Source organism: Papaver somniferum, chromosome 5 (genome assembly GCF_003573695.1).
Source record: "Papaver somniferum cultivar HN1 chromosome 5, ASM357369v1, whole genome shotgun sequence".
Classification (NCBI taxonomy): domain Eukaryota; kingdom Viridiplantae; phylum Streptophyta; class Magnoliopsida; order Ranunculales; family Papaveraceae; genus Papaver; species Papaver somniferum.
The window spans coordinates 191,071,844-191,089,856 of record NC_039362.1 but is presented as its reverse complement, the minus strand read 5'-3'; the positions used below and the strand labels follow the sequence as shown (position 1 = coordinate 191,089,856).

Sequence of the window (18,013 nt, the reverse complement as noted above, 5' to 3'; positions counted from 1 at the left end):
AAGATATTGTGTGATACATGGAAGGCTAGGTTGTAATGGGTATTGTAGGTGCAAGGCTGGTGTTAAGATACTGTGTGATACAGGGAAGGCTATGGTGGTGTTGGAATTGGTCAAGAACATACAGAAGAATGCATAACCTGTTATGCATCTACAAAGTTTGTTGCATAACTTGTGATGCAATTCATAAAACGATTGCATAACACGTTATGCAACAACTTTTTTGTTACTATTGAAACCAACAAAAACAAAGATTGTATAACTTGTCATGCACCTAAAATAATATTTGCATAACATGTTATGCATCGTGAAAATGGATGCATAACCTGTTATGCATCTACAAAATTTGTTGCATAACTTGTTATGCAGTCCAGAAAACCTGCATAACCTGTTATGCGTCCGAAAATATGGCTACATAATGCATTATGCATCGAGAAAATAGATGCATAACCTGATATGCATCCGTAAATATCGATGCATACTGCATTATGCATCAATTTTTTATATGTACGGATAAAATCAACCAAAACAATGGTTACATAACTTGTTATAGATGCATAACTTTGTTATGCAGATACATAACTTGTTATGCAGTCGAAAAAATGGTTGCATAATTCGTTATGCGTCTGCAGAATGTGCTATGCATCGTTTTTGGTGACTGTATAATGGTTAAGTATCAAGTTTTCAAAAATATTCCCTAAAATGAGGATCACCTTCGATTTTTCGTTAAAAACAAAAATTTGATATTCTTGTTTGTACTCGTTGCGTAGATCTTTTAAAAAAAATCCAACGATATAAAATTTGTAAAATTCTAAGGCGCGGATTTTTAGATATGTTATGTCCAAGTTGCGCTGCCAATTATACCCTGAAAAAGATAGTATGCATAACGAGTTATGCCTGAAAAGATAGTATGCATAACCAGTTATGTATTGAGTCATATAATAATTTCATATAATTATGGGTGTCACGGTATACAAAATTAATTGTGGGCCTGAGAACGAGAATATTATTTTTTTGGGTCTCCCCCTAATTTCCCCTTTTCTTTTGATGTCATGTGTAACATTTTAAGAATAAAGGATTCTGGCCCACTTAATGTTTCAAAATTCTGTTCAGACCGTCCAAATGGATAGAAAAAAACCCGCACAAATAGATACGTAAATTCTGATTGAGTTTTCTCTGTTTATTTCAGGACAGGGACGGGCATAGTGTTGGGCTAACCCGGGCTATAGCCCCTCCCCAGATTTGAAAACTAATTTCTAAGGTATACTGTATACCATCCAGATTAGCCTCTTTTTATATATTTAGCCCGACAGTAAACATGGACAACCAAAAATTGATACGTGTAAGATCCTACACCACTAATCGAAGCCAGTAAAGTTAAGATATTCGCCTTTTTCTTTTGCTTGGCAGAAGTCTCGAAGAGTAAAGACTAAAGAGTTGGAATGAGGACTTCCTATCTATGTCACAGTGGTAGTATTCAATTTAACTTTGATCGATCTGATTTTGGGAAGATCATAATCAATTATTCAATTTGAAGTTTGTAAACAAGATTGCAGGATGCTCGATTAAAATTTCAAGGTTTTTATAGTGTGTAGTTTTCGTTTTTTTTACCTTGTCAATCTAGGGTTTTGTTTTGTTAATCAGATTGGATAATGGAGTTATGGTGATATTTCTTAATAAATATCAGTAGTTCTAGTTTTGTTATCTTAGATCAATGATTTAGTATAATGAAATTGCAAGGATTCTCTTGTTATGTTAATAATTAGGTTTTTTTTTTTTTTTTTGCTGATTTTTTTTTGGTTTGCTAAATAATTAGGATTCACTTAAATATGGGTGTTCTTAATTTGATTCCACTGTTAATTATAGTTCATACCTGATTGGAAAGCTTTTCCACTGTTATACCTCATCCAAATTGGAGTTAAGTTTTAAATTCAATAGTTCTGTAATTACTCCTTGTTTTTGCTTTAATATTTTGATAGTTTGATATGATTATTTACAATTTCAGGTATATACTAATCCTATTCGACAATGTCACTCGACCATTTTCGTCCACCGGCTAAGAAGTTAAAAACGATAGAGTCATTTTTCAAGCCTAAAAGGGGTGATAAATCAAGTGAGCTGCTTCCTTCTACTGAAAATGTTGACATGCCTACATCATCACACCATGAACATGATACTTCTCAGCAGCAAAAGAAGCCATCATATGCTCAACCAACTATATCTAGTAAAGCCAAAGAAGTTGCAGTTCAAAGAAATGGAGGTACTTATGAGCGTGATCCAGGTTTGCGGCGCCAAATTTATGAATATCCAGTGAATCAACATGATGAGGTACGTCAAGCTTATTTAAAACAGGGACCTTTCAAACCTAGATTATCCAAATATCCTCCTACTTGGGATGGAAGACAAGATCGTTATTTTCAATATAGTTGGCTGAGACAGCATTCATGGCTAGAGTACTCTATCGAAAAGAACAAAGCGTATTGCTTCCCTTGCTTTATTTTTGAAACGGATCCACCTAAGCGTCCTGCATTTACAATAGAAGGTTTCTCAGATTTAAAGCATATTGGTTCTAATAAGACGGTATCTACATGTTCATTTGTTCAACATGTTGGACATATCAAATCTTCTCACATGGTAGCTGTGGAAGCTTGTGAAAATCATCGGAGGCCATCTCACCATATTGATAGAGTTTTTCGTAAACAAAGTAAGGAGATTATAGCAAAGAATAGGCTACGACTAAAGGTTGCAATTGAGACAGTTAGAGTGCTTGGTCTTCATGCATGTCCTTTTAGAGGTAACGATGAGTCATTAGAGTCAACAAATCGTGGTAAGTTTATTGGTTTGATGAAATATGCACCCATATTGAATGACAAGATTGCTGAAGTTGTCTTAGGAAATGCACCTGGAAATGCAATGTATACTTCACCGAAGATTCGAAAGGAAATTCTACATATTCTCGCTAACAAGGTAAAGGATACTATTCGTGCAGAAATCGGAGATGCTAAATTTTGTATTCTTGTAGATGAAGCACAAGATTCATCAGTTCAAGAGCAAATGGCTATTGTTTCCATTTGCTCTGAGGTTTGTTGATACTAATGGTTGCATTAGAGAGCGGTTTTTTGCAGTCAGAAGTGTTGAGGACACCACGTCATTAACTTTAAAGAGGGAGATTTCCGAAGCTCTTGCTTCATATGGTCTTTTAGTAGAAAATATTCGGGGTCAGGGGTATGATGGTGCTAGTAATATGAGAGGAGCATGTAATGGGTTGCAGGCATTGTTTCTTAGAGATTGTCCATATGCTTATTATGTCCATTGCTTTGCTCACAGGTTACAACTAGCATTAGTAGAAGCAGCTACAGATGAGCAAGATGTTTATCTGTTTTTTGAGAAGTTAAAGGTTATTGTCAAGCTTGTTGGGGCTTCTCCTAAGCGTCACAATCAATTGAAATCTGCAGCAGTATTAGAGGTCGCCACAAAATTAGCTGATGGTTAACTTGAGACTGGTTCGGGAGCCAATCAAACTCGTACTTTGAAACGGGCAGCAGATACTCGTTGAGCTCACATTTTGGTTCTGTATTCAGTTTGATCCGTATGTATAATCCATCTTGCATAGTCCTTCAAAATCTTATGAAAGATGGAAACACCTCTAAGATAAGGGGGATGGCGAAAGGTGCTTATCTTACAATTAGGTATTTTGAGTTTGTTTTTATCTTACACTTGGTGGGAAGTGTTATGGCGGTAACAGAAGTGCTATGTCAAGCTCTGCAAAAGAAAACACAAGACATTGTTAATGCCATGAATCTGGTCAAGTCCACAAAAGTGCTTCTTCAAGAATTGAGGGACAAAAATTGGGTTACTTTTTTTGGAAATGTTAAAAGTTTTTGTGATGAACATGACATTGTCCTTCCTGAATTTTCAGATCGATATATGATGGGTACGGGTCGTTCTTGTCAGCAGAAAGACCATATGACTATTGAAAATCATTACCGCGTTGATATATTTAATGTTGTCATTGATTTTCACCTATTGGAGCTAAGCAATCGATTCACAGAGGAATCAATGGAGCTACTTGTGCTTTGTTCAGCTTTCAGTCCGGATGAAAATTATAAAGCTTTTGACATTGATTCCCTTTGCAGTCTCGCAGAAAGGTTTTACCCTGATGATTTCACGGGGCAAGAGGTATGTGTTTTAAGAAGCCAACTACAACATTACAAGTTAGACATTGTCGACAATCCAGATTTTGGAAACATGACTACTGTGGATGAATTATGTCAGCGATTGGTTGAAACTGGTAAGTCAAATGCCTATGATTTGATAGATAGATTAATTCACCTTGTCTTGACTCTTTCCGTTTCAACAGCTAGTGCAGAAAGGGTATTTTCATGTATGAATATTGTGAAAACGGTACCTCGTAACAAGATGGGTAATGAGTTTCTTGGAGATTGTATGATAGTCCATGCTGAAAGAGAAATTGCTGAAAAAGTGTCATGTGACTCTATCATAGATGACTTTTCTTCATTGAGACCACGAAAGGTCCAATTCAGTTAGTATATACGGGTTGCATATATTTTGTTATAGCTAGTTATGCATATATATATATATATATATATATAGTTCGTCGGATCAAATGTTATACTTGTACTTAGCTTAGCCACTTATAAATCCTAATGTATAACAACTTTTTTGTTATAAAATATGTAACTTTTTGTACTTAAACGCTTATGAAATCTTAATGGGATATAACTTTTTGCTATAAAGTGAAGGGGTTCTTGGTTGTTGAAAGTTTTTGTTAATTTTATGGAGCTAACCACTTGGTGAATATTTTAAGGTTTTTGGCGATTTATGTTGCAGCGTTGCAGGTGAGATGATATATAGTCTACCGATTGTTATAAAGCTTATGAAATGATCGGGATTTGGTTGTTGGACAAGCGACATATGCATCAATAAAAAGGTACTACTTTATAATTTCTTTGGTAGAACTTTGATTATCTTGTTGAACAAAAAAAATTATTTTTTACATATGTTTAGTCCTACCCAACACTATTTTCTGGGTCCGTCCCTGTTTCAGGATCGCTTTTTTGATACGTAACCAGAGCAGAGATACCATCTCGAGTCAGGCTCAACACAATCAACCAAAGCTGGTGGCCTATGTTGTATGTTGCTCCAATCCTTGTATTTGTTTGTTTCTTTCTTTCTTTCTTGTATTTTCCTCACATGTTAGGTCAAAAACTCTATTGCCAACACAACATTTTAAAGACCACTAGAAGAAAATGCTTACGTAGGCAAGACGACTAGAACTAGACATTCGAGCGGCTCAACCTGCATCCACGGAGATATGAAGCCTACTCTTCCTTCCTTGAAACTCCCAACTTTTTGTAATGAAAACTCAAACTTCTGTACGTACGTTACGTGATCCAAGAAATTAATTAGTTAAAGCCCATGATCCGAGAATGAAATTTTACCCTCATCCCCTCCTCATAATCAACGCCCAACGGAGATATAAGAGTATTACAACATTGGAAACCTGAATCCTTTTGTAAGGTGTGTGCTTGATGATATCATAAAAATTAGGCCTGAAGATTAAGTTACAGCTGATATTTTCCATTTTAATCCTTTTTGAATTTGCATGGATTCCCATTAATTAATTAATTAATTAATTAGAGAAGTCAAAACTAGTAATGATGGTATCACTAGCTATATTAAACCAGCTTAAATTGGGACTTGCACTAAGATCTTTGATATGTGTACATATTTAGTTAGCTAACTCAGCTTAACCCACATGATTTGAACTAATGGAATGACCCAACCACTTGTTCTTAACTTCAGCTAGAAAAAACACAGACACTTTCTATCCGCCTATGGTAATGGAACTGTAAAAAAATAAAAAAATCTAATAAATAATAATCATCATCATCAAGAAGGACATACAGTTAATCAAAATTAATTAACCATACGTACTTAACGGTCCCGGAACCGTCCATCCCCACTTCATTCTCCCCTTCTTCTGCATTATCTCTCACGTTAACCAACTCCCATATTCACCTACACATTATAATATATGCACATTCCCACGTTATTTAGTTATTTCACAACTCTCTCTATCTCTCTCTTTTTTTCCTCTCTCTATTTGTCTCTCTAGAGTCTACTAAATCATAAGATATGTTCATGCAAGATGATCATCATCATCATCATCATCTTCACCACCATCAACAACAACATTACCTTCATCAAGACTTAGTACTACCATGTCCACCAATTAGACCAATCTTGATGGATAGAAGATGGAAACCAAATGTAGAACTAGCTCCAAACTGTCCTCGCTGTGATTCTTCTAATACTAAGTTTTGTTATTATAACAATTATAGTTTAACACAACCTCGTTATTTTTGCAAAGGTTGTAGAAGATATTGGACTAAAGGTGGGTCTTTACGTAATGTACCCATCGGTGGAGGTTGCCGGAAGAACCGCAGAGGAAAATCTGTAAGGATTTCGACTAATAGTCGTTCGTCTCCGCGTTCGACTTCGAATTATGAGGGTGGTGGTGATAGTAGCGGTGGTTCGTTGCAAGGTGTAAACGGTGTTTCAAGAAATGAGTCATTTGGGAATTTGGTGAATAATAATGCACCATCATCGGTGACTACCAATATTATCTCATCACAAAGGTCTGATTCTAGTACTACTACTACTAATGATAATGCTACTATTGATCTTGCATTAGTTTATGCAAAGTACTTGAACCAGCAACCGGATTGTACTAATTCTAGAGGATCTATTATTCCTACTACTACTGGTACTGAATTGCCTAGAGATCATCATCAATTTGGTTCGTCATTTGAGTTCCTGGAAAACCCTACTCATCGTCTTCATAAACCATCATCTCAAGAGCAATGTATGTTTGGTTCTTCAACTTCGAATCTAATCGGAAGCATATCTAATCCATCTCCGGGTACTCATTTGAGCGAAACAAAGCAAGTATGTTTAGCAAGCCACGATCAACAACAACAACCGGAGATGAGTAGTAATTATATGTTTCAAGCACCATTACCACCGCCGTCCGAAGATGTTAGTAGTGTTCTTCAAGATAATTTATGGTTGAATTCTCCAAATTCCATGTTAACGAGTTCGAATTTCACTTGGCAATCAACACCAACACAATTACAAGGTTTCGAACCAATTACCGGTGATCATGCAACAACACTTCATTCAAATTCATTAGACGGTAATTGGAACTCATCATTCCATCTTCTTCCTAGTTATGAAACTTTCCTTGGACAATAAATTCACAATCTTACAGGTTTGATTTCTTTTGTTTATTTATATATCATTACTTTCTTTTACAATTGTTCATATATATATATAAAAAAGAGAATTTGGGTTCTCATAATGTGTCTTTTTTCATAAAATATATCCAAATATGAGTGTAAAAATGTATTACTTATAAGTTTATAATTACAAGAATTTTACGTTCCTTATTCTTACCCCTTCTTAACTCTATTCTTCTGGTTCAAGTATATCTTGTTAGTTTACTATATCTTGTTATCTCAAACCATATTCAATACAATGGCCGGCCGGTTCTATTCTTTGCAACATTTTCATTACACGATACGAATATGTTTTCTCTCAATCAATTCTCTATCGATGTAGAGATCTTATATAGTACAAACATATATATATACTCATAGTCTGGTTTTTCTACTAGTTGTTCAGTGATCACTAATATTTCTAAAACTAATATAATGGTGGTGGTGTCCTTTTGCATTGTGATAGATCATGGTGGCGTGAAAATGAAATATGTTACTTTGTCAGTTTTATGTGATCACAGAGAGACGACGAGTGTGCATGAGAGTTCTGGGCCATCTAGTACTAACTACCTAGCTATATGACTAACTACTCTTACTAGTACTTGGTACTACCACTGTAGGTACTTTATGAAGGAGGGTCCAACACAAGTCCCATAAACATACTAAGATTATTGTCCTTTTACTTCTAGTGGTCCTAGTTGCAGTGGAACATGCATAAGCTACATCAGCTAAGGCCATAACATTCCCTGTGATGCGTTTCTCTCTTTTGAGGAATTTTTTAGGGTTCGTTCATGCACACGCAAGTGTTGACATCATGATTCTGATTTGCATTACTGTATGTGGACCCAATCACGCATATCCTATTGATTTAGTGGATGATGATGGAGTTTCTTTGATTGATTCGATATGTATCTATCCAAACTGTGGCTATTGGTACTGTGTACTATTTACGTCCAACTATGACGTGCAAATACCGTTGCGAATTTTAAATGACTCTTTTATTTTTAGTCTGATGCTTTAAGTACTGAAACTAATGAGGGAAGTTAATTTTGGGGTTATGGTGATATGTGATCATTAAATTGGATATCGCAAATGACATGTTTGCTGTTGCGTTTACATATTTGTCCCAAAACTGTAAGTTTTGTAGGCTGTGGCAAATTAATGCAAGATAAAAATGGTTTTAGCAATTTAGCTGTAGTAATTTTTCTGTGACATCCCTGTTTCTGCGGTGTTTGATTTCTCTCCAGTTCATGTTATTAGTCTCTCTCTATATATATGGGATTTATGGCAGTACATCATAAACAAGCAGTTTTTTTTTTTTTTTTTTTTTTTTTTTTTTTGTGTGTGTAAGAGTATTACACGATGCATCTTCCTTTGGGGGCGGCTTGTTAATGTTTGTTCTCATGTCAGTGAGGTTGGTCTAATTATAGTGGAGTCACTAGTCATGATTAATTACCTAATTCAAGGATATCATGTTCATGAATCAGAGCATAATCATCTAGACAGAATTAACTAAATTAATATGATTTAGGCTGTAAGGCTGAATACGTATCTAGATCAGAAACCAGAGATGGTTAATTCATATTCGACCGGTTTGATTGATTCATGCACGCTTTACCTTAAAACAAACTTATTTTTGTGGCTCTGTATGTAGGTTTTGCTAATGTTTATGTAGCTAAATCTATTATTATTAGGTGTACCCAATAGTTACAAGGGGTTGTTAACGAACAATAGCGCGGGTGGTGGGCTGTGGACCAAGTAGTGCTGGCAGTGGTGGTGGTCGTTAGGGTTCACATCAGGTGGTCCTCTAATTATCCAACAGTGGTTTATTATGTCATGGTAGGCATCACGTGGTCCTTCGGATGTGACGGACAAAACTCCATGCTTGAAAGCATGGCTTGGGCGTTGGTGCGTTTTAGTTAAATTTCTGGGTTTTCAGCTCAAAATTGTGTACCTATGGAGCAAATATAGATAAGTTGTTTGAGTAACAATTGTTAATGGGTGCGTCTAACTAATCTCGATCATCCAGAATACACACTTGTCATCGTATTAGTATGCGTTTCTGCGGAGATAAATACATCCAACAACAAACTTGTTGGTCGTTAGTATTGCTGCGACATGACGCCTTAGTTTCTATCTTCATATCGGTAACTCTGGTTTTTAGCTGTGAGTATGTGAATGTGAAGTTTACTACCAAAGACATTTTTTACATTTTCTTACAAACTACTTTCTCTTTTTTTTTTCTTCTCAAAAAGTCTCCGTGAACCGAGCAAAAAACTACGAAATAACCGAGCAAAAAACTACGAAATAACCGACAGACACAAAACAGGTGGACCCCTGCTAAACTTCCGAGAGCCGGGGCCCATTGGAGACCACAAATCCTAAAAGAATGTGAATGGCGGTTTATTTGTGTGGTTTTTTTCGCGGTTCATCTGAATCACTGGGTTTTTTTTTATTTTTTTTGTTTTGATTAATGTTGATTTGATGCGGCTAGGCGTACTCCCTTAAGCAAGCCCAGACACTTAGGTCATCCAATTGTCATCACAAGATCAACTCTGAGAGACCGGAGAATGGAGGAATCTAATCCTCTATAATGGGAATCCATTCACCTATCCCTCGTCTGCATTATGGACGAAAGGGGTGTGTTACCCGTTGTATTAGACAGCTGAACACATTGTCTCCATATTTAAGGCTACAATAATTATAGAAGTTTATTATGATAAGTAATTCCATTGGCTTGTTCGAATCTTGATGGCTTCGATATTATATAGAAGAAAGAAAAACGATTAATCATTTTTTGAATCGTCGATAACAAACGATGTTTTGGTTTGAAAATGAAAGAAAGAGGGAGAATAGGAATCCGTTGTTGGAGATGAAAATAATATGGAAGTAAATAGATTACAGCATTAGGTTTTATTATACTCGCCGAATTGGGTTATACCCAAATTAATTGGATATTGTTTGAGGAAAATCAGAGGTGAAGATAGAAGACGTAAAGACAAGGAGAAGGATATATTATTAGGAGATCAGTTTAGAAGTATTACATAGTTTCCTATATATACAAAACTAGGAATCTAGTTGGACCGCACACCCAGTGGGACGTAGGCCCTGTAACACTCTCCCTTGTGCGGTTCAATAACAAAACTTTATACATAGTGCTTCACATATAGTTCTTCAAATGTCGCTCTCCTTGATGACTTGTGCCGAAATCAATTTCCTCATTAAAACTTGGATAAAGAAAAATCCAATGGGACAAAACCTTGGTATACAACTCTTCATATGTAGTACTTCACATGTTGTCTCGTACTTACATGTATTTCATCACATGTGATACGATCTTCAAAGACCGAGGAGTCTAAGTTAATTACCTCGTTGAAACTTTTCCAGGAAAACCCAGAGGGAAAAAACCTGAACTAAAGAAATATTAAGCAAACTTAGAATGTACTTTAATTTCGTTTCTTTATTAAAACCTTGACAAGGAAAACCCAGTGGGACAAAACCTTGACGAAGGAAAAAGAGTACAACGTGATAGATACAAGTAAAGGTGATATGTTGCAGTTGATCACTTTGCTTCGTTGAAATTGATTAATTTCTTCACAACTCATAAGGAAGAAAATCCTTGTAGGAAAGACAATAGTCTTAGCTGGGAAATTATATTCCAGGTGTTTGTTGTTGTTTTATTAAAAACCTTGTCGAGCAATAAAACCCTGCGGGAAAAGTAACCTCGGTGAAGGAAAAGAGTTCAACACACCATTATATGCTCCCCCTGATGTCAGAAAATTTTCATTAGTCTATTATAGTCAAAGGTAGTTTATCACACATTACTTTGGTGACTTGAGTGTTTATAAGACCATGTTGTTGATTTTTGGAAGTTACATTTATTAACAGACTATCGCCATTCATTTCTTTGATTTAGATATTTTCAGTAATATCAACGCGATCTTTATGTCTTCAACGTTCAACATACTTGATGTCTTTAGTGTTGTCTCGCTAAAAACCTTGTCGAGTAACAAAACCCTTTGGGAAAAACTATTCTCGATCAAAGGGAAAAAGAGTACAACACATCTTCAGTTTCGAAGTAAAATATGTCGACATCATATCCTTGGATCCTCTCCCTGATGTCGGCATCTCCCCCTGATTACTTTCAGAGTTGTTCCGGACAGTTCCTTTAGTCATGTATTTTTCGAAACTGAATATTGATAATGACTTAGAAAATAATCTACCATATCTCCCTATGATTACTTTCGTTGGAGAAAATATTATTGTTCCTTCATAATCAACAACTTTTGGATTGCACTTTCATTAACATTCCTTTTAATGTCTTTGTAGGGATAAAATAAATTTCTGTCAATGGTTACTTTTAAGTACATGATCACATTCACTATACCATTCCAATGACGTTGCGTTGGCGCGGAGCTATATCTAGCTAACAAGTTCCCTGAGGATGTAAAATTTAATCGAGTACATTGTTATACTAAGTACAACAATGCGTCTATTGTACTTAGATATGGGAATTTTATCTCCCAACACATCTTCGTCATATTCCTTTGGACGAAATGGTAACTTACTTACATTTGAACCTCGAATAATCATGCAAGTGCTATCAGGATGCATGTCTTTATTAAATTTCCTGACAACTTTAGACATATGCAAACTGGTGGAATAATATACCACAAGCTCCGTATTCGATCGAGCTTTCCCTAGATTATTTCATATCAAATTCGGATTGTAAATAGTTTTTAAGGTCTCTTATTACATCAAGAGTACGCATCATGTTTGTACCATCAACATAAATAACTACAATTTCAAATCAGGAACTTTCATATGAATACGCAAGGAAAATAACTTACTTCTTTACCCCTCCAAATCAAATAGCCACTTAGACGGGTATACCACATCCGCCTGATTACTTGAATCTATAAGTGAGCATTCTATCTAACTGTAAACGCACTCAGTGCTTTAGATTCATTTTATTTGGGTAACAAAAGTCTATCAAGTACTTTTGTAAATATATTTTATCTCTTGATTCTTTCAGAGATACGTAACAACCACATACATATGCTGCATTTCAAGTCCCTTTGAAATTACTAAGCTAACTAAGTAGCGGAACTCTATAAAGTTCATTACAAGAGAACAATTCCAGGGATTTGTGAGAAACCTCGCTCCACAAGGCGAGTCTTTGTACTTTAAGACTACTTTCTTCTCATTATGCTTTATGACAAATCAACTGTGTATGTCCAATAGGATTTACACTTGGTTGGTTAGCATTAACACACCAAATACATGTATATTTGCCAAAGAACTAAGTTCTACCTGGATTGTGTAGGCCAAATATGTTATTTATTTGAAATTAATCAAAATAAATCATGGTTCGATCTCATTGTGCTCTACTTCTGGAGTAACTATTTACGGATTATATCATCACTGTGCACGCATGATCCTTCCATTGACTCATGTGCATTCTCATAATCCGTCAGGATTTCATTGTTCTCTAGAATCATTTAAAACTTTGGAGTGTCCTCCAGTATTGATTCATGGACATAGTCAGAGACACTCTTATGAGATGATTTCTGATGATATAAATAAGTTGTGCCTTATTCACCTACTTTCTTTCTAGGTGAGGATTGATCGAACCAAGTGGTCTCTCCAACTTCCTTTATGGAGCCACGGCCTCAACCACACTTCCACTGAGTGTAGTTGCAACAATGATGTATATCCCGTATTGAGGATTTGTAACTTTATCGGTAGGTTTGCAGCTGGTATGTGTGATCTCATCACTTTAGCAACATCAATGTACATTCTGAAAATCGAATATTCTTTATCACTTCACATTTACATCTGTGGAGTACAAGAATCAATATGAGACTCAGTGGGAACACACCACGACAATTCATGTCGTTCCATTAGAAAATAATTGTTCTTATCTCCCCCTAACGACGGGAAGACTGTCTCATCAAAGTGATAACCAGCAAATCTAGCGGTTCTACAAAAAGTTTTAAAATGCGGATAATTGTTGGGAACTTATTTTCAACATAATTACTTAACAGTTTTTAAGACCCATCATAGTACGACGTGGAGACGTAATGGCACATATATAGTGCAACCAAAAATGCGTAAGAACATGAATGTCAGGCTTAAATCCAGTTACCAACTGGTACGCAAAAAAGGTTGACTAATATTGGGTTCTAAAAAGCGAATTAAGTAAGATGCGTGTAATATTGCATATCCCCAAAGCAATAAAAGATAGGTTGGTACGCATAACCTATTCCTTAAGAACCATCTGTAAACTTTGATGGTAGCCTCTACAAGACCATTAGGTATAAGATGCTCTATATTGATCCAATTAAACATGCAATATTCGTCAAGTCCTTTTGATGTAAATTGTCTAGCATTAACAAGGGTGGTTAGCCTTTGCACTATTGTGTAATATGTGCTAGGAGTTTTCAAACGCAAATTTCTACTAGTCCAAAATGTCAAAACATTCACCAGATCCATCAATCACTTTAATGGTCCGCATTTTGCATGAATATTTTTATAAATTTCACCTTGTTTTCTTTGTAATATGGAATTTTTTTACCATTTTCATCTTAGGATGGTCTCAATCCTGTTTTAATGAAGACTTTGTAAAATGAGTGATATGCTCGCTTACCTAAAAGAAATAGGATTGGGGGGGGGGGGGGGGGGGGGGGGGGGGGTACTGCATCTATACTTTAGAAAACACTTATTGAAAAAATATGTCGTCATTTCGCCTTCAGTCAATCTTTATCCCGCTTTTGTTCACTCAAATAAATTAATGTTTGTATGAGTCTAATCAAAACGATGATCATATCACAATCAAAGTTGCTTTATGGTTATGCCCAAAGTCTGTATGAGTCAGTTCCCAACATTTCATCATCGGAGTCAATATGGATTCAATAATCCAAATATTATAGTGAATTACATTTCACTAGATTGACTCATTAGCTTCTCTAAAATGTGTTTCCTTCCACATTAATTAAAGATATAAAAGATGCAATCAATTACATTCTCATCTATGTGAGTTTCCATATGATATCCAATTTCATGGGTTTCTTTGGAATTTAACAAGGTGATTAGCTCTCAGTACATATAGAGCTTTTGTGACATTGTTCCATCTTGGAAACAAATTTTGAACAATGCTTCGCTCAATGATCCAATCATCGTAGTCATATTATAAGGAATTAGTTCAACAACTAGTTTAAATTACTTAAGCTAATGGAAGAAAAACAACTATGAGTTAGAAACTTGGGTCTTGAGAGTTTTAATAGGTGGTATGGCCTTACTACGTAATAAAAGTGGGATTCAACTCAAGTACTTTAGAGTGAATATATATTACGTGTCACCCAATATATCTCAAGTTCTTTAGAGAATTTATGTCTCGTGTTTTCATTCCATAAGTACAAATATTGGATCTAGTTCAACTGAATAAGATAGCCAATTGGCCCGGCAAAGTTCTTGTTGCCATTAAAGTTGATGTGACACATTAGTTGCTACTATGATACACACATTACATTGTATGTACCAATACCTATGACCAGGTGCATTTCCAACTCTTTCATTTATGATGGAAGCTAGAATTACATGTTAGCTTCATCCCATGATATATATGTCCCTTTTCTCATGCTTTATATGAGTCATTACGTCTAACCCTTATTACTTCAGGGTTCTTTCCATTTTCAATTTTGCTACATTAAGCTTAATTTGAGAAATTTCTTTATCTCAATAGGCCAAGAGAATTTATGTCAACCACTTACTTTAGGTTGAGTAGATTATTAAAGGTAATTCTCTTGTTGTCACACTTCAACGTATACTATTTCGTTAGTATCATGGATGAAATAGAAAAATGGAAATTTTCTGACTCAAATAATAATAAAAAAAAAATTGTGAGTTCTTCCACAAAAAAATTGGAATACATGTGATTTTATTTGCAATGTATCTTTTGAAACTACAGACTCTTTAATAGCGCGCAAGTGTATCACATTCCGTGGAACATTCAAATTTGGGAAGAAGATATCAAATATGCAATAATGGTGTTCAAGTACTTTTAAACCCAAATACATACATTTGAATCAAGTTGGTACAAACCAATTGTAAAAAAAAAAAAAAAACCATTCAACTGTAGCCAATATCATATTCAAGAGAACAAAATAACATAAGACCAAAATTCTTAATGATCGAAATAAGCAATCATAATTTAAATTGGCCGTTTATATGAAGTGAACTTATCTTAAGACAAAAATAAACAAAACTAGATATATTGTAAAAACAAATAAATAAACCTCGAAACTTTTATTTAATGTAAAAACCCGCGTTAAGATTACTTACCTCGAATTTTGGTTCCGACCCTACATACGTAGAACTGGAATAAACTTAGTTGCGCACGCCCCAAAACCACAGCCTAAACAGGACACAAATTGGAATTGGGTGTGAACCGGATTGCTCTGGTGGACCGTACCGGGTTGGTCTGTGTGGATCGGACCTGATTGGGTCGGGCCGAGGTGGGGGTTGAAACGGACAGAAGATTCTTCATCTCCTTGGACTAAGCGTGCGAAGAACAGGAAGATGCTTTCCAAATTTTTTTCTCCGTCACAGGAAGGGGATTTGACCATAATCAAATCAAACAAAATATTATTATATATTATAAATATGAAATGTGATTGCATAATAAACAGTACAAATAAATAATGTATTATAAGATCTAGCAATCAATTGATGATAGGATTTGCACAGATTTATGGATTTAGCCAAATCAAAATCAAAAATAGGAAAAAAGAAAGAAAGATTATATAGGAAAAAGTATATGCAACTTAGCTGTGATTTGATTCCACCAATTCAACATTAACTTGACGACGATGCAAATTATCCATATCGCGAAAAAAAAATCAATCACTCTGCGGTACAACATCGGGCATGATAACGTGTTTGAGGAAAACTAGAGGTGAAGATAGAAGATGTAGAGACAAGGAGAAGGATATATTATTAGGAGATCAGTTTAGAAGTATTACATAGTTTCCTGTATATACAACCCTAGGAATCTAGTTGGACCGCACACCCAATTGACCGTAGGCTCTGTAACAGATATATAAATTTTGTTCATTTCATTTCCTGATAATAACTAAAACTACTATTTTTTTTAGTTTTATATTCAAACACCAAACCTTATTCATTTCATTCTCCTTCTTCGTCGACCTAATGATCAAGTCTTTTCTCCTTTTCCATATTTTATTATTTTTAAACGAAAAAATGGTCAATTAATTCGTTGAGAGAATGAGATGGTAATTGATGCCATAACCTCAACCAATTATTTTATTTTGTTCTTCAAATGACATATTAGGTTAGAAGATTGATTCATGTTGATATGGAGTGATTTAGTCATTACGCTATTGTCACTTAACATGACAATTTTTTATGTTATTCTTTATAACTAAAAAAACAATTACCAGAGTCGTCATGGTCTTCATCCTTAAACCATGACGACTAGTGATGTGGTATATGAATAATTTTTATGGTTGGAAAAGCTAAACCATGACGACTAGTAATTGTCAAAATCCAAATTTTTTTGTGTCCAAATTTGTTATTAGTTGTCCAGGTTTTGCGAAAATAACATGACGACTAATAGACAGTCGTCAATATGTTGCATTTTCGACCATGACTGACTATACCTGTCAAAAACCAATGTTTCTACTGTCCAAATTTAATTTTAGTCATCAAGGATTTGAAAAATACCATGACTACCATTTTCCATGAATTAGAGCGTCATCATTGTTTTACATTATCGAGCATGGTGAATAAGAACGCCAAAATAATATGACGACTTTGTCCAGATAGTATACGATTGTCATTGTTTTGAATTCTCGAACATGATGACTTATTGTAATGGTTAGTCGGCATGATTGTATAACAAATAACCCATGATGATATTTGATGTCACTATTAAAAATCGTCATTTTGTTTTAATATGATCCTTCCGACTATTTTTGGTCGGCATGTTTGTTTCAGTCGAGCATGACGACTTTGATGACCTGAATCATGTATCTTTGAATTCCTTCTTTGGAAGTATTAAACCAACAAAACTATTTTCAATTCCCTTTAGAGAGTGTTCAACTAGTTAGAGTAATTCATTTTCGTTACAAAATCTCAAAAACCAAAAAAATTACAATTTTTTACTACTAAAATCCATAAATTAAATAAAAAAACAACAATAAAAATATTTACAAATTCTTTTTAATAGGTCTCAAATAATTGATACATGCCTCAAATTAGCTACCACTTAGAAATATCCGCCTTTTAATTTTAAAATTGTGCAAGTCAACACGAAAAAAGCTTGCTTATTTAGACACACTGGTAGTTCGTTATTATGGATTTCCGAACCACTAAATCAATAATGAAGGAAAGATCCCTGCGATTTTAACCCATGATTTTACTTCATATGACGTGGCATGTTAAGTTCGTAAAATGAATTCTCAAGAGCATCAAGTGATTTCTTTTTGAACCTATAATCGGGATACTGAATAAAAAAAAAGAATAAGGTCATTTTGAAGTAAAATGAAGAACCTTTTATCCATATATTTTCTAATACGGCTAGACTTCCCTATTATATTTTTATCTTTTCTTTCTTTTAATAATTTTAATAATTTTTTTTACTTTTTTATGATTCTTTTTATCAATTTTTAATTTTTTTTTAAAATTATTGTACA

General features: G+C 34.8%; 3 protein-coding genes across 3 annotated transcripts; all 3 read left to right on the top strand.

Moving 5' to 3' along the window:
- Positions 1 to 2,025: 2,025 nt before the first annotated feature.
- Positions 2,026 to 3,490, top strand: LOC113280401 (zinc finger MYM-type protein 1-like). The gene is made up of 2 exons (XM_026529028.1): positions 2,026 to 3,078; positions 3,161 to 3,490. The coding sequence occupies exons 1-2, from the start codon at positions 2,026 to 2,028 to the stop codon at positions 3,488 to 3,490; spliced, it is 1,383 nt and encodes a 460-aa protein (XP_026384813.1).
- A 167-nt stretch (positions 3,491 to 3,657) lies between these two features.
- On the top strand, positions 3,658 to 4,545 carry LOC113280400. The gene has a single exon (XM_026529026.1). The coding sequence runs from the start codon at positions 3,658 to 3,660 to the stop codon at positions 4,543 to 4,545; it is 888 nt and encodes a 295-aa protein (XP_026384811.1).
- A 1,387-nt stretch (positions 4,546 to 5,932) lies between these two features.
- On the top strand, positions 5,933 to 7,475 carry LOC113278374 (dof zinc finger protein DOF1.4-like). The gene has a single exon (XM_026527232.1). The coding sequence runs from the start codon at positions 6,157 to 6,159 to the stop codon at positions 7,273 to 7,275; it is 1,119 nt and encodes a 372-aa protein (XP_026383017.1). The 5' UTR covers positions 5,933 to 6,156; the 3' UTR covers positions 7,276 to 7,475.
- The last annotated feature ends 10,538 nt before the right edge of the window (positions 7,476 to 18,013 follow it).

Coding starts and splice junctions, on each gene's coding strand:
- LOC113280400 (XM_026529026.1), top strand. CDS start 3,658: ATGGCGAAAGGTGCTTATCTTACAATTAGGTATTTTGAGTTTGTTTTT.
- LOC113280401 (XM_026529028.1), top strand. CDS start 2,026: ATGTCACTCGACCATTTTCGTCCACCGGCTAAGAAGTTAAAAACGATA. Junction 3,079..3,160: donor TTGTTTCCATTTGCTCTGAG/GTTTGTTGATAC, acceptor TTAACTTTAAAG/AGGGAGATTTCCGAAGCTCT.
- LOC113278374 (XM_026527232.1), top strand. CDS start 6,157: ATGTTCATGCAAGATGATCATCATCATCATCATCATCTTCACCACCAT.